The sequence below is a fragment of the Dioscorea cayenensis genome, chromosome 19 (genome assembly GCF_009730915.1).
Source record: "Dioscorea cayenensis subsp. rotundata cultivar TDr96_F1 chromosome 19, TDr96_F1_v2_PseudoChromosome.rev07_lg8_w22 25.fasta, whole genome shotgun sequence".
In the NCBI taxonomy this organism is placed as follows: Eukaryota; Viridiplantae; Streptophyta; class Magnoliopsida; order Dioscoreales; family Dioscoreaceae; genus Dioscorea; species Dioscorea cayenensis.
Window position 1 is genome coordinate 28,939,280 of NC_052489.1, and position 18,017 is coordinate 28,957,296.

Consider the following 18,017-nt stretch of genomic DNA (forward strand, 5'->3'; position numbering starts at 1 on the left):
ATATGTGTGGGTGTATATATATATTATATATTATATAATTAAAAAAAGGAGTGAATAGAAATGTATGATGATGAGGTTTTGAATGAGAATGGAGGAGATTTTTGACAAGTTGATGGATGGAGATGATAGAAGAAGGGCCTTAATGAGAGGCACATGCAGGTCATAAAACCAGGGGGGTGAGTTGCAATATTGTTTTCTTTTGATGCTTTTTTACTTAAAAAGCTTATAAAATATTATTAGTTTTTTATGAGAGAGCACAAGTTCAAGATCAGCGAATAGCCTTTTTTTTATTTTTATTTTATGTTTTATATTCCATGGATTGGGCAAATGATACATGTATGTCTATCTTTTTAATTTTTTTATTATTAATTTTTATTTTAAATGTTATCTTTGAGGAGTATTGTTGTTGACTTGGAACAGTTGCTTGCATCATATCATGGGTTTGATTTTTTACTTAATTTGGTTCTGGATCATTAGGTGGCACAAATTTTAAATGAAAAGCTGAGATCATAGATTTTAATACTGTTATTACTAGAGTTCAAGATACAAGAATCACATCTGAAACTCAATAGACAGGAAAAAATTGGGACTTTTATTTTTTATTACATAAAAAACCGCTGTAAAAAAACATGAAGAAATTTCATTCCCTTAATCAGAGAGATCATAACTTGTCCATATTTTCTTTTTAAGAAAAAGAAAAACCAAGTTTTTTGTTTACAAGCCATGCGGCACATCTGAACTGCTCGAAAATGGCGAGCATCAGACCTGAAACTAAAAAAGATTAATGAACTATGAGAGATAGTTATAGCGAAGAAGAGCATTAGCAAGCACGGTTGAATTGAAGATTTCATCAGAAGCTTTGCAGTGATTTCGAGTCAGTCGATCGTTTGATCGGTAGGGACCTGACCAAATATATCAGGACAACCTTCCCAGTTTCCTTGTTCTCTGGCCTCCCAATAACCGCCGATGTAATGATATGTGTCACTGTCTTTATCTTTCGCAAAACCACCTTGGTTTCCAACCCCTTTTCCTGCATTTTTTTCGCGCCTGCAACATGCATTTGTTACGATGAAATCGAAGATTTTAAGGTTTGTAACAAATGGTGGCATAGAGGTTTTATGCAAATAAAAATTTCAGGTTTGATGTAACTTAATAATAGGAGTTGTTCTCTTTTGGAAGGTCACTCACCTGCCGTTGTCTCTGTTCGAGTCTCAACTTCTCCGCATTGGCCATCTCGTACTCGCCGTTCTCCAAGCATCTTTGGTCAGGCCTTAGCCTTGAATCAGTTGGAGGTAGTTTTTCCTGCAAAAGTTTATATTAAAATTGAATTATGGAAGCAGGCAGAACGACAATGAATTATACTGGTTGATTAAGAATGTGGCGCCATTTCTTACCTTTAATCCTGGAGTGAGCTCATTCATTGTGATTGCAAAATCTTGTAAGGTTGTAGCGAGTGGGAAATCTCAAGGCTTTTGCACGCTTCCACAATAAACGGGCTTCCGAAAATGGTTCAGATCCTTTTCCTTTGCCAGAAAAGTCTCCATACACGTAATGCACGCTCTCGTCCCACTTACCAAAGATTGTGGCCACTGTTTTCCCATTCCTATCTTGAACAACACCTTGCACCTGTAAATAAAGTTTTAAATTCCATGAATGAAGTATATCTACTTCCTACAATTCATCTAGGAGGAATTTACATTTTGAATCTGGGAAAGTATAGGTAAATAGTCATATAGCTGAATTAAACACAGGATCACTAAAGCTAATCCGCTACAACTTTTTGAATACAATTGCTTCCTTAGATATTTATATATAGGCAGAGCTCCTATGCATTGAAAATTCTTAACCAAGCAGTTATAAGAAAGATGAGAAAGTCCACTTATCAGGGAAAGTTTAAATAAATGACATTACAAAGTGACTGAAAAAAGTTGCAAGGCCAATGGCAAAGAGTTTAGTGAAGTTTCATCAGTATATATGAAGGAAAAAAATAAAATCACCTGGTGAGGATTCCGGTCTATTATTGATTGCTCCTTAAACTTTATCTTGCATGAATACTCGCCATTTCCTTGGATACGCATCGTACCATAGTGATCACAGTAAAGTTTGCCAAGTATAAGGTTGTAAATGGATGTTGTTACCTAAGAAATTCACCAGTCTCAGACTAGACCACCAACTATGGAAAAGGGAAGAGAACCAATATCACATCCTGAAAAACAGGGAGAGGGGGAGTTTATACCTTGCTCCACTGAAAAGTTTCACCATCATCAAATTTAAGTGTTAGAACACCAACAGGATCAAGCTGGATTGAACGACCCCAAAACTTGCTTTTCAAATTACTATCTCCCCAGAACTTCCATCCATTACCGTCGCAATGGCATGCAACAATCATAGGGGTGATGACTGACCTGTACAAGTAAAATAAACCAACTAAAACAAATTACAACGTAAGTTCTCAAAAGTTACAGATTATTTATTTATTTTTGTTAAAATACTAATGGACTCAAGTGAGTCAGCGAGTCACATATTATCATGACAGTTTGTTTTCTATAGTCATGAAGTTACATACATAAAGCCGAATATAAAAATCTGGAACAGATACAAAATCATGAAACATCGAAATGAAGCATACACAGTGATTCATAAGTTCAAGTTACCTTTTCCGAGAAAAACCGCAGCCCTCTGTCTGGGTAATCAGCTTCATAAGTCTCCCCAAGAAGGGGGTTAAAAGGTTTACAATGTCTGCCCTCGGTCGAAGCATATCCAGAAATAGCAAATGCAGCAACATTTAACATTCGCATGATACTGTTCCCCTGCATAAATTTCAGAGGACATTCAAATACTATATGAAAGTTGGCATGCATCATTGTCAGGCAGACAATAAAAGTAGGAAGAATTTAAGAACTATTTTTGATGAAAACTTTAACAATAATGAGATCAAAGCTTGTTCAAAACCAAGAGAGAATGGAGGGAGGATTCACTAATTACAGGCAATCCTTCATAGTATGTCAGAGTTTCTACCGCTTATGAGTTATGAGTTCCTTTCTCTAGGGCATGTGTTCAGTCACTAGCATGCTTTCCACAATGATATATCCTATTAGTGACTTCAAAAAAAATCACCAATCCTAACTTATATGGAGAGACTAATCTAATAATATCTTTGCTGGTCTTTAAAAAAGTAGAAATGGTTTTCAAAGTGAAAAGAAGTCCAAAAAAACTGGGGTGATACAAGGATGACAAACTGAAAGCCTTCACCATAAAAATAAGAGTCTTTTTATTGCTGCAATATATCAGACTACTTGTGGAAACAAATGTTTAAATTAAAAAACGAAAACATATTTCAGACTTTTCATGTTGGGGTTTTTGAAATAAATAAGAACACAATTTTTAATAATTGATACTACAGACAAATTGGAATTTAATGAAAATGAAAGAGAAACAATGTGCCATCAAAAGTTTACCTTTCTACCCCATTCATATGCTTGGTCTATGAGGTAAGAGTACTCGAGGTCTTCAAAACACTTCTGTAATGATGAAAGTGGTTCATTAAAGTACACAGGAAGACAGACTTTGGTAAGGTCTTTCCCAATGTTATCTTTGATCATTGACCAAAGGCTGACTCCTTTCTCTTTCTCAACAGGGTCAGGCAACTTTTTACGCCTCCCTAACATAGGGGTAGTTAGATCCAACATGCTTCACCGAGTCAGTGCCGTCGAATGAACCAGCATAGAGCTCATCATCATCCGAATCAATTTCAGATCGAAGAAAATCAGATCCACTGCTTTTAAAAGAACTTGATGAGAGAAAAATCTCGTGTATCAAAAATGCATTTTTCTTCCTCATCTGTTTCTTCCTCAGCAGCATCGTGTCTTTCGTTGTCTTCATCAGATTCACTTCCACTTCCACTTGCTTCTAAATATTGAAAATTGCAATTAAAATAGGTATAGGCAATGCCATATATAAGAAAGTATGCCTGAAGCATATACATCTCAATGAATTAAAAATAATACTCCAGAGATGATATCAAATTCCAGAGGTTGTCAGCCAATGAGCCAATTCATGGATGACAGGTTTTTGAAGGTCCTCAAAACAGGTTGAAAATTGGCCAGAAGGAAAAAAACCAAATGCATGAAATGATTACAGATCTGATGCAACCATACGTGTCTTAGTAATGAAAGCTAATGCTAGCATTTGATCATTTTTGCTCAAAAGTGGTCAGGAGTGGACGGAAACTTAGGTCAGATCAACCAAAAATCCAAATGAATCCACATGCATGATAGACAAAAACATATCACAGTTGATTCAGTTGCAACAAATTATAATCACAAAGTACTGCTAGAAACTAAAAGCTCAGTCTATCCAATGCAATACAAAGCAGCAAAACCAGTTAATTCCATGAAGTATTCATCTAAAACAGGTCTGGATTCCAACCAAATACAGAAATTTAGAATCCAGAGTCTCACAGTCACAGAGGAATAAATGGCAAAAATCATGCCAAAGCATTACATCATTGTATGGGTACTTTTAAGATGTTGCATGGTACATTTTCATAGAATTGAACTCCACAGTGTGGGCAATCTATCTATATACTACATTGGCTTAAACATGTGATTTGAATATCCAGAAAAAAATAGTACAAAAAAACCCAGTTGGAGTGATAACAATGTTGGGTCACAGAACATGAAAGTCTAATTTGTTTCATGCTGAGTCAACTTGCATTAACATGAGGTCTGTATTTCATTATTTTGCCTAGATTAGGGCACAACTAGTTGAACTAAATGCTTAAAGAGAATATGGTGACCAAATTGCCACAAACTTGGTCAGGTTCCAGTCACAAAAAATGCATAGAAGCCGACAAAAGATGAATAGAAGCAAACAAAACATGCTGTGACATGCACAATTTTCATCAGATAATAGCAATAGATGCAAGCAATAAATTTGTTCAGAGACCATGATACTATAGTCTGTATGATATACCACTAGATTTCTCTTGCCGTGATCTAGAAGCAGATTCATCATCTTTTGCCTGTTTTTGGCTCTCATCAACCAGGGTATTCTCCAAATCAACCTTTTCTGTCTAAATAAAAAGAATAAGGAAAAAGGCAAATTTTAATGTTACCAAATAAAGCATTTCAAATCTTAGCAATTCCAGAGAATAATAACCCCTCTTCAGGTTTATATAAAAATCAACTAAATTTAAGTGCTTCACATAGGAACAAAAAATTGCTTCCCTGGTCTGTGCCAGAAACACAAATTGAAGAAGTTTCAAATGGTTGCCAATTCTATTACGAACATAAAGATTTAAATAGTTGATAACTTCATCTGACGCAGCATTGACCACATGTCTGCAAATGTGCATTATCCATCCAGCACATAAGATGTTTTATTCAAAACAACATCCATATTAAAATTTTAAAATTAAAATTTTTCATTTTTCATCCAAAGGGTCACCTTAACTTGCCTTTCAATTTATTCCGCGGATAGTTTTTAGACTTATGCTAGTAAATATAGCATTAAATATAACTTCACTTAATAAGGGTAATCCATTTTCATCAAGTCAGATGAAGGAAATACAATACAATTTCAGGGATAAGTCCTTGCTCATAGCAGTCAACTGACTATTGGGTTCGTTATGAGATTCATGTCTAACATGCCAACTACTTCTAGAGTAGTCGATGGTTAATCCTTCCAACCACAATTCACTATCACCAGCTCTCATGGAACTAAGATGGCAGACAGAAGGAACTAAAGAGGACATGGGACTTCCGAACAAAACTACTGCTAAATTGCCTTTAAATAGTTTGTATTTGGATATAAAGATTTTACAGCCTGTATGGCGGCAAAAGCCATAGATTTTTGTCTATTTTAGGCATGACATTTGGACCGCTTAAATTTTCCCTCGAATTAAATTTGAATGTGAGCCAAAACTTGAATTCTAGAAAGAATGGATGTCGCGTCTTAACTGACACGATGACAGTTTGACATAATCTAGAGAAAAAGGCCCATCTAATCCTCCTTGGCATGAGGCAGATGCAAAGTTATCGAGCTCTACATATCTTCTATCATGGAAAATATCTAATTGCAGATAAAGTAAATTCTATGAGGAGGTGGCTTTCAACTAACTGGTGGAGAATATGAGATTCAAATCACAGAGATGACCTTATATTGAGTTTCTTTTTCAATTTCATATTTCTGAATGTAAAAAGCTTTATCCAACATACAGAGACCATGCAGATTTGATCAAATTTTAACAGCCATCTTGTAGAGATCATCACAAATTCTGAACCATTTTAAATAAGAAGGCAAAAGATAAAACTTCAGAAACCAAGAGAAAAAGGAGAACTTTATCCATGCAAGATCCAACAAGTATTGTATCAGTTTACGGGAGGCACGCGAGATCACTTCGTACCTCTAGTTGACGGAGGGTATCCACGAGAAGCGACTGCTTCTGCTTGAGAGCTACGAGCTGGTTCTGTAACGCAGCAAACTCAGCCCTCATGATCTGCTCGCTGTCCTGTATTGCTGCCTCGCTCACCCCCTCCTGCTGCAACCTCTGCCTCAGTTTCTCCGTGGACACCACAAGCCCATCCACGGGGGCCATCAACTCGCTGTTGGACATTCTCGGGAACATCTCCTTCACGGCAAGCAAAGCCTCCATCCACGATCCTCTATCCTCCCGCGTCTCCGCTCGCAGGTGCAGCGTCTTCGTTCCCGTGAATATTGAAAATCGCTTGTCATCCGATCTGCTCTCCTTTATGGACGACACCTAAAGAAAAAGAAGAAGAAGAAGACGAGATCCAAGATCACAGAAGATCACAATCACAACCGAAAGGATCAAATCAAAAACAAACAAAGCATCTCACCTTGAGATGAACCTCACCGATAGGCTTCCGTCGGAGGTGTGAACAATGATGTTTTCTATGGCGACCGATGCGGCGGATCGACTCGTCGCCGATGACTTTCGATCCCTTCTCCGTCTCCTTATTAACCTCGATGCGATCAGGGCCATGGATCTTATAGTAGGAGAGCACGCCATCCTGAAGAACAAACCACCTAGGCCGCCATCCTTTCCCATAATTCACCCACTTATAGAGGATCCCAGAGATCCCACTACCCACAACGTCGTTCAACTTCACCTGTCCGCCAGGAGGGAGGAGGCCTTCATGGAAGGAAGCTCTCAGAGGGGCAGAGAACTCGACGCGGGGGGCTTGACGGCCGTGATCGCTTGAAGACCAGCGGAGGGCATTGGGTTGGAGCTGTTTGGTGATATGGGGGTCGCGTGGAATGGGATCGGCGGCAGGGGGAGGGGGCATGGGGGGAAGAGGAGGGGAAGGTGCAGCGGGGGACACGGGGACTGGAGGAGCGCAGCAGAAGGAATGCATCAACGAAGGCGAAGGTGCAAGGGATGGAGAGGAGGGCGCTACGGCGTCGGCGCGGGGAGCGCGAGGGGCGGTTGAGAGAGAGAGAGAGAGAGAGAGACGCGGAGGTGGGCGAAGATATAGGAAGGGACGATGACGAGAAGACGTACCGAGTCAGCGAGGGTGACACGGTTTAGATTCGGGTTTGGGTTTGGTTTGGGTTTTGGGATTGGGTGGAATCAAGTAAGGATCAAAGGGAAGGATGTGGTCAAAGATGCTTGTCAGTTTGACTGGTGGGCGATGGTGTTGTGTGGGGCTCGTTTGTTTCTGCATTTATGTTTGTGCTTTGAGATTCGGGGATTTTATTTGAGATGGACAAATGGGTTGGTGAAAAATTGGTGAGTTTTTGTGGTGATTATTTATTTATTTATTTATTATTATTTGGTATTTTAAAAAAATATGGATAAATTATTTTGTTATTTTATACTTGATCTTTTAGCTATGGAAGGTGTTAAGATTTTTTTATTCAAAAAATTAAATAATAAATTAATTTAATACATTTGGTATTGAAGTGTATTTTGTTTGTATTTGTTGATAAAAAGTAAATTTACAAATAACATTAACAAAAATTAATTAAAAAAAAAAAGAGAAATACCAGGAAAAGGACAAAGGAGAAGAAGTAGGGGAAGAAGAAGAAGAAAAACAGTACAAAAATAAATGATGAAGCATAATGTAGTGAGTTTAAAAGATGAAGGCAACCCTAATTGATAAAGAATCATGTCAAACAAACAATTACATCACCTCAAAACATCAATTCAAGATCTAGTGATAGAGAAGAAAGAGTATGTGTATGGGCAAAAAGGTCCTAATAAGGCACCTGCCCAGACTAGGTACTATTAGAATTTCAAAGGCTGGGGTACCCTGCACTTGGATTTCAAGTAGCCAATCAATTGGTCCTTTTTGTGTTAATGACCAGAGCTTTCTTCCTTTCTTTTCTTTCTTTCTTTTTCTTTTTTTCTTTTTTATTTTTTTTTAAATATTTTTTTAATCATTTTTAATATTTATTTATTTATTTATGAGGAAAAGAGAAGAGAGGGAGCGTGATCCCAGGAAAACCGCACGCTTGGTTTAGAATCGGACTCATGCACAGTACAACACGCAACACCTTTTTAGGCTCGTTTATCACACACACACATAACAACGTGGCTTCACGGATGTTGCCAACTAATCCAACGTGCCACCATGCCTTCATTTTTTTTTATTTAATATATATATATATTATATTTTATATAGTTATTTATCAGAGATTGATAATAAGATTTTGCTAACAGGAAAGTCGTTTATCTTATCTATAAAAGAAATACGAATATAATTTAAAAGAAATAAATTTGACTAATAATATTTATGAGTAAACGTGATATTTCAGATATAACTGGCGTGGATAATTTTTTTATATCGATGAATAATTATTTATTTGTTTTTGTATGTACTACAAAAATTGCAGAAAAATAGAGAATATTCATGAAATACGCTCTTTTATACTATCAAAACTTAAATTTCTCATCACAGCATCACCCATTTAAGAATTAAATACACACTAGCTATTTAAAAAAGGGAAAAAAAACAGAACAATTACAACAAACTACAAACTAATTAAATTTCTAAAATACACTAAAAAAAATCAAAGTGATTTTAACCAAAAAAAAAAAAAATTGCACCCAAATGTTGTAAAGGTAAACTGATTAATAATAAATAAATAAAAGAATAGATAGATAGATAGATATGAAATAGTGAAGTTGGGTGGCAATGAAAAAGAAAGAGGGGGTGTGTGTGAACTGTGAAGAAGTGGGAAGGGGGGCATGAGGACCAGTCAAAGAGTGTACTCATGTTGTGATGATGATGGTGGGCGGCGCCCATCATCACATGAAGAGTGAGTTGAGGCAGGTGGTTCTCACGTGGGATTCCCGTGCGTTTTTCCTACTTAGCCAATCCAATCTTAAAACCCACTTAAATCATTAACCATGTCTCTTCCCAAGCCATAACCCAAGTAGGCCAAGGGAACCTGTCTCCTCAAACACTCATTCTTCATTAAACTATTTAAATAAATGCCATCTCAACAACTATTTTCGGAAAAGACATTAACTACAACCCAAAACCTTAATAAATATAAATAAAAATGTAATAATATTTTTTTTTAAAAAAAGTACTACTATTGTAACAAGAGACCTAAAATTGGTTCAACTTGTTTGATTTCACATCAACATAGAGAGCAATTATTTTTTAAAAAATTTAAAAAAAATACAAAAAATTAATAATAATCTCTAAATTACAAGAAAACAAATGAATAGTGGTGAGGTCTGTTTTATATTGTTATTATCATCATTCTTTGTTTAGAGAACTAATTTGAATGGTTCTTAGGCATAAAGATCCAACTAAATAGTAATATGTCCATAAACAAATAGAAAACTCTCACCAAACATAGGAGAAAATCATTAAATAAAACAACCAACACATCAATCAAGTTTAGTAAGATGAAAGAGTAATTAGAGAAGCTCATAAGAAAAGCAAAGTCTTGGGAAAGCATGCATAGTGCTTTACCATATTCTCTTTGAGAATGGAAAGCTAAGCAAAGTGGGGGGGAAGATTACAAGCTTAGGAGCCAAGCATGCTTATTCTCTCTAATGAAGGCAAACACTTAAAAATTTATAGTGACCCACTTCCTCTACAAAAAGGAAATAGGCCACACACTATGTCCTCTATTCAATCATGGTCTAGGATTCCTATCACTAGAGAGGTTCATTAACACAATACACATAGCCTTGAATTCAATATCCTGTAAAGATCTGTTGTTTGGCTGGCATCCATATTTGTTCAACGAGATTAAGCACTAATTAGGAGAGCTGAATTCATTTGTACAAATGCAAATGCAAATGCTAATAATAAAAAAGAAAAAGAAAACAGCTTCAATTATTTATTGGCCAAGCAATTCAAAAAAGGTCAATTGTCTGATTGATTGACAAGCTGGTATATTCTTTGCTTCTTGTAGGTGATGGGATGTGATATTTTGCTAGGAAAAATCAGCTGCAGCTGTTCTACGATTCTTAGCTAATAATGGAAAGATTCACTATTAAACAAGCTATTAAAGAAAATCACAAGTTAGGGTGTCTAATCTCTGTCATTTTCAAGCTAATATTTGCCATACCACTAATACTCTAATCATTCTCAGCTTTTCTCTTTTAATGTCAGTATCAACTGTGTTTGTGAGCAAACAGAAAGAATATATAGGTTGAGTGAAACTAAGCACTGAGAATTCCTAATCCCTTGTGCACAAGAAAGAAAAGAAAAAGTCTTATAACTTTTTTATCTAGTGAAGTAGGCATGAACTTGAGGTTTTATTGGTCATCCCTTTCAAAATATATCAGGGTCTAATATACAACTCGCCGGCATAATATAAAAAACAATCTTCTCTTTAAGTTAAGGAACAAATGAACAAAGTCTGGAATTTTTAATAATAATAAACACATCAAAGGACCAAAGAGGACAGTGAGGCACGTAAGGCAATTAAAAAATAAAAATAAATAAAAAAACAATTTCTACATGTAAGGGCACTAATTTCATTGTGATTCTATTGCTATCATGATGCAACTAAACTTAGGTTTAGGATTTCTTATCAAGTCAACTTTCTCTAATCCCTCATGTTGTTTCAATAATAGTTAAGTGAACTTGGCCAAGTTTCCTCTACATCCTAAAATAATAGAAGACATGACTTATTTCATGCAGTCACTATCAACTGCTGATTTTTTGTTTGTTTTGCAGGAGATGCCAGAATATTCAGCTCAAGATGTTTTGCTAATGTTGAATAGATAAAACAATTGAAGGAAACTTAAACAGAATGATGCAAATAAATAAAATAAACTGCAATTTCCAAGTAAAAAAGGTTGATTGCGATCTAGATATGAAAGTCATTATTCTATGGACTTCATTGCTCAAATCATTCATATAAAAAAAAGGAGTATACTTGAGGAAGCTTCATTGTATGCAGTCCTCTTCATGACAATATTGAAACATCCGAAATGATTCAGTGTTGATCAAGGCTAGGAGATCACCTAACCCCACATACACAAAACTACAAGGAAATACCTAGCCATTATCGACAGTGGTTCAAAAATTAGGAGTGATAATCAAGGGTCCACCGTCCACATATCATTTTCTTTATGCTTCTAAGAAAACCAAATATGCTAAGAATCTGTTTGGCATCGAAGTTAGAGTCTCCATCAATCTATTTAAACAGCCTCAGGAAACATTTTGAATGTCTTAACTATTGCCTGACAATCTCAATAGAATACTACTATAATAGTGCAAAAGCTCAAAAAACTTGTTCCCCAAAAATTTAAGTTCTGGGTGTTGTGGGCCTAAGTCCAAAAAATTGCTGATTTTGATTCAGTGTTGGGTCAGTTTCAAATCAACTTAACCAATTCCCAGTCCAAAATCTAAAGGGCAAGACTTTGAATTAACTGCTACATGTAAAATATGGTACACATCAATGTCAATGCAACAATACGTGTTGTAAATAACTTAATGATATAGGTTATTCTACAGATTAAAATTTACCAAACCGTTTGACAAATTTACCTGGTATTCATTAGAAGGCGATTACTTGAATAGATGAAGAAGCTCCCCGCTAAGCTAAGCTGCTTACTGCAAGAACAATGACTGAATTAAGGATACCATCAATGAGGCTCTTCCTGATTGACTCATAAAGAAAATTGGTTAATATCAAATATTTTCCTCCATGGTAACTCTCTAATTAAAAAGATTACTGGAAACAATAGGTTGAAATAAAAAGCAGTACAAGCAACAGAACCCTATATTTGACAGAAGAAAACCATTCCGTAATAGCGCATCGTAAGCATCAAGCAAGCTGGCATTCTTGTCATGCGTGCCTGGTTAGGTCTGATGCTTGTTTAAGGTTTTTCAACAATCATATGGAGTTCAGAACACAACTGAGATACTTTGGGTTCATTCCAAAACAGTTGAACCTTCTGCATAAGTAATCTACAAGGATGGTCTTGAGGGAGAGGAAGTTCCTCTGGTAATGGAGGAACAAGGAATGGGTGCCGAAGTAGCTCAGGTATCCGCCACCTCTCATTCCGGTCCCATGCAAGACATCTACGCATCAGATCAATGAGCCATGGGTTGGAGACTGGCTCATATACAATTTCGTGGTTCCTATCTGTTATGACTTTAAACTTGGCCCAGAAGGTCTTATATTCTGCAAATGGTGTCTTACCATAAACCATTTGGTAGAGGATGCAACCAAGGGACCAGATATCTGAAGGACGTCCACACTTGATAGTGTTTCCATTTGCATCATGTTCATTCCACATGAATGCCTCTGGAGACATGTAGTTCAGTGTGCCAACCTGCAGTTTAGTAACATGAAATGACAAACTACAACAGTTAATTCTACAAGACATTTGTCAATATATTTGTGTAAAGCCAAAACGTGTATAAAATGTTTAGAATATGAGACCTGTGCATCACGCTGGATGTTGGTTGTATCACTCAAGATGGCTTTAGCAATGCCAAAGTCAATAAGCTTCAATGAGCCTCTAACAAGTAGAAAAATTTGCAGGTTTCAGGTCTGAGTGCACAATACGCTCCTCGTGTATAGTGTTCACAGCTTCAAGCATTTGCTGCACAAGGTTCAAACTGTTTAATGACGTGAAAGGGAAATAAATAACAGCTAAAATATCATCCCTTCGTTCAAGGTGAAATAGTGTAACATGCCCATTCAGAACTCAGAAGTCAAGGATCTCAACTGGGCTTGCTAAAGAAGACATACTACCACTTGGTGCTTGTGTTATAGCTCCAATAGCAAAGGCACCCTACTCTAATTCTTAGTGTTGGTCTTATCGTGTGAAATTTAATTTATAAATGTCAGGTATATGTGCAGAGCCTAACTGAGAAAAAAGCTTCACAAAAATTAAAAATATTACCACAAACATGCCTTTTGCTACTGCATGTCTGCAGTTCGCATTTGCTGATCCAATAATTCCACACTAAAAATGAAATCGTCACAGTAGCCAACAAAGATAATCTAATTAGCCATCCACAAGACACGATCGCTGGCAAGCAACTTCTAGTTTTCACCCATATGTTCACCTAATGGTTCCCCACTTCTATTGATAACACAAAAAATCCTTCAAAAACAAAATTAAGCAAAGTGAAAAAGACCTGCCAGTAAAATCGCAGCCAATTCTCATCCAATCTCCAGTTTGAGCTATCCATCTCTTTCCACTTTTGTGAAAGCATGTGGGCCAGATCAATTTCTCCATATTCAAGCACCATATAGATGTGCTCATCATCCTTAATCCTCCCCTCCTTTACCGTCATGCTGCCATTCACAACCTCCATAAGCAAAGTTTTGTCTGTGACCTAGTTTACATTGAACATTAGAAGTATTAGCGGCACGCAGAGCAAACTAATTACATTTCACAATTGTTATGAATAGCTGAATTTCAGACAATATGGTGAAGTTCAAAGAAGAACGAATATATCTCGAATTCAAAGAGATTATGCAAACTCATATACTCATTTGCAGGGTTCTGTTTGCCTATTTTTGGCACTGACAATAATTAATTAATTAGAAGACAACTTCAAGAAAACATATCTCAACATTTTTCCCATGGCAACAAGATAATAAACTGTTCGTAAAAATATGATGCCAATGAGAAGATAATAAATCCAACCACCAGCTATTGGCCCTTGTTTCCGGAGGCATTTCTCTCAAAAGTTAAGATTACAACCACAACACAGAAATACATTTATCAAAAAAAAGCTACACTAACATAGTTCAAACATGAGATCTTACACCAAAGAATGTTAATAGTCACTCCTAACCATAGACACACCTTTTGAGACAACCAAATGGCTGCAAGAAGATATTCATAGTATTATTGCCATTATTATTACATAATAGAAGAATGAAAAGGAACTACTGCAAAACTGCGCTTCAAGTGGCAATGAGGGGAATAAATGACATATGTTCTTGTTTTATGGTACTACACATAATGATCCTGATGAAATGGACAACTCAATATCAATGTGGTTAGTAATATTGCAACTTACAGAGTGTATTGTTTGATATGACACTTCTAAATTTAAAGACATGACACATAAAACTTCACTTCTAAGTGATACATTTTTCCGTGAAAGAATTCAGTTCTAGTTATGTTCTATTGCAAGAAGATGTTGATTATCAATGGGCTCAAACACAGAAAAGAGCATACCTCCATAAATATGGAAACAAATCACAGTTTAAAATTCTAGATTCTAAGAAATTTTATACAATGTAGTTGTTCAAATATCAATATAATACATAATTTTCTACCAGATCTAATAGATACCAACAAACAAAGTCTATCTATTAATCATGCAGAAACCTACCAATTGTCTAAAGCAGTCGCACAAATGTATGAAAACTTAAGAAAATTCTCCTAACAGTTGTTAAAGTCAAGCTGCAGTCTTTTTTGAACTCTTAAAACCCTACATGGGATAGATGCAAATCACCAAATTGATTTTTTAATCAGTAGTCTAAATGAACAATTTTAGAAAATGATGTACACAGCTTAAGAACATGCACCTCATAGTCAATCAGTTGGATGATATTGTTTTTTCCCTTCAACTTGTTCAAATACTCTATCTCCTGACAAAATCCATATGCAGTTGGGTAATCACGACCCTTAAGTTTGATCTTCTTAAGAGCATATATACTTCGGTCGGCTGATATTACTTTGTGAACTTCACTGCTCCCTCCGCTGCCTATTTTTACCAAGCTTTTTGATAGAGCTTTCCATTAACTTTGAAGAAAACATCTGGATCATACTTCTTTTTACGAGAGACCTTTTCAACTTTGCTTGATTGAGAAGGTTCTAGATCCACATGTGAGGATGGGTTACCTCCCCAGGAACTAGAGATTGGGGAGCATTTACCAGAATCAGTTCCACCTTTCTCTTTAATGCTGTTACCCATATGAAGAGCCTGATGTTGATGCTGAAGAGCCTCACCTACGTTCTTTAAACTCCCTTGTCCCTCTTGAAGGCCATAATCCTGGAAAGCTGAAGAGTTCTCCACAGCAGATGATGACATTTGAGTTGGAAAGGCAGTTTGTCCACCCAAAGGAGCATGTGTCCCCTGGTATGTTGGGCAGGAGTGCACTGACATCGTAGTGGCATTTGAGGCGCCTACAACTGAAGACCGAGTTATTGGAGCCACAAAGTGATGACTATCCCTTGGTTCATTATGTCTCACTAAATCCTGTTCACTCACAGCTGTTTCGTTGTTCAAACTGCCTCCTCCTCCCTCTGTCAATGCAAGAGAATTCAAATAAGATGAAATGTCATCCATTCTAATATGAGTTTTCAGCCATGCATCAGCACCTGCATGAATGTAGCCTAAGATAGATAAATAACTATACACCAAGCAAGCACACATTAGCTTATCACAAAAACCAAAGCCACATACAATAGAACATAATGAGCAATGGACAAACTATCTAACTCTCATGCTTACTCTAACAAGTTGGACCTGAACAGCATAAAGTCTGAGACAAATCTCACATAAACAATAAGCAAGTACACATGAGTCAGCAGTAAAATCAAAGCCATATAAACAATTAAAACATAGAGAAGAAATGAAAATTTATCTAAAACTTCTGCTTACTCTGAAAAGCTGAAACTGAACCAGCATCCCCAAGAGAAGAGGACTGTTGCTTCTTTGAGACATCCACTGCTAAGGCCTCTCTGAACAGCCCGTAAAGCAGGATCACTGTTCTGTATAGCAAACAAGTTCATGTTCTCATCATTTGCAGCAGTTATAGTTCCCGTTATTGATGGAGGGGTAAGGGAGGAATCCTCGGCAGTGTTAATTCTAACTTCCACAGCAGCATCCTTCCTCTCCTCTAACGATATTTTAGGATGGTTTACGGCTCCAACAACCACTTGACTTTGAGGCAATATATTACCAACATTGTCACTAGTCGTGGCAGAGATGGTGGTGCGATTCTTTGAAGACTCTGTTTGTGAAACCATGACACGAGTTGCACGAGCTGGTCGGGAGAAATTGGACTGCATAGTACCTGAGAGCAAAATCACAGAAGCAGTTCATGAGCACATCAAACGCGCACAATAATAATCATCCATCAAACCAACAGAATTAAGTCTTTACACAAAAGAAATTCAAGCAACACATTTGCTTTTACTTATAAATCAAACCCACTATAATGTTGCTTTTAACAATTGTCGTTTGTCCTTCAAAATTCATGTAATGTGCTGAATCTCAATTGCAAAGATTCCAAATTTTAGAAAATAAAAACAAATTATGTTAGAAAGATCCACTACAGCTGAATCAGGTGCTATAGGTACCGAATGTGAGAAGAATGCCAAGGCTAGAGCACAGTTCATGACTACACAATATAGTTATTAACACACTTCTTACTGACAAAAGAAGTCCAAAAATCAGTCTGATGAGCAAAAATCTCCAGAAAACAAGAGACAAAAAAACTTAAAAAGAAGTTCGATTTCCAAAGAGACCTATTGAACTAATTTATTCTGAACAAGATACAGAGCAAAAAATCAGCAGAAAAAAGATCTATAAAACAAGAACTACTCAGAGTAAGCATCAGATGCACACCAATACCGAAGATCCTTTTGGCAAGAAAACCAAGAAAAGAGATCGAAAGGGGGAAGGGAATACCGAGGGGGCGGTGGCGCTTGAAGACGGCATGAACGTGGCGGAGGAAATCGGGAGGGGAGAGGGAAAGCGAGGAGGAGGAAGACGTCGACGACGACGTGATATTGGAGTCTCCGCCGGCGATCGGACGGATGGAGATGCTTGACGGCGGAGGAGCCGGAAGGTCAGCCTTCCTTTCCATCGGGATCCAACGGCATCTCGGCCGGGTAAGGTGGTCAAGAGAAGACAAGGAGAGGCTTTTCGTGGATCTCCGATGCCGGATCTCTCCGGCGGTGATCTCGATCCCGCCGGCGGCGGCAGTGAGAAGCTTTGCGCCGTTGAAGGGAGTGGGATCGAGGAAATTTGAAAAAGGCCTTGACGCCCGCTCTTTGCCTCTTTGGGATGTTTTCCCCCCATTTTGTCCTTTTTTTTAAAAAGCAATTACCTTATTTAGGTTTTTTTAATTACAACCCTGTGAAACCTATAATTTCATTTAGTTTTTTGAAAAATAAACTCCATTTTTTTTCTTATATTTGCATAAGGGTATATATGTAAGAATCTTTGATTTAGTGTGGGTAGTGGTCTATTGATAGTTGGGTCGCCGATAGAGCTTTTCATCAAATGGTGAGAGTTCGATTCTCGGTTGTCGCAGATTAGTCTCAAAAGTCCACGTGTGCGCATGCGCCCGCCCATCGACGATTTAGCGAGGCCTTCATTGTCTGCTCCTTTTGTCAAAAAAAAAAAAACATTATTACTATTTTTAAAACTCCGAATTTCTAATTTGTCCACTCAGACTTCTCAAAATTAAATTGTTGATCATCAAAGTTTTAAAAAAAGGAATTATTTGGGTAAAAAAATAATTAATTGTTCCTCGTAATCACATCATTCACAACAAATTTTTATGATTATTTTTGCTGTTAAATACTTCCT

The 18,017-nt window shown here is 36.9% G+C and overlaps 1 protein-coding gene and 1 pseudogene across 1 annotated transcript; both read right to left on the minus strand.

The window, feature by feature from the left end:
* Window positions 1–755: 755 nt before the first annotated feature.
* LOC120283356 lies at window positions 756–7,503 on the minus strand (annotated as a pseudogene).
* Window positions 7,504–12,182: 4,679 nt separating this feature from the next.
* LOC120249342 (serine/threonine-protein kinase MPS1-like) lies at window positions 12,183–17,466 on the minus strand. The gene is given in 9 exon segments (XM_039257840.1): window positions 12,183–12,778; window positions 12,889–12,981; window positions 12,983–13,051; window positions 13,593–13,793; window positions 15,001–15,192; window positions 15,195–15,828; window positions 15,910–15,960; window positions 16,080–16,494; window positions 17,112–17,466. Coding segments are annotated over 9 exon segments (2,292 nt in total). The 5' UTR covers window positions 17,290–17,466; the 3' UTR covers window positions 12,183–12,319.
* Between the last annotated feature and the right edge of the window lie 551 nt (window positions 17,467–18,017).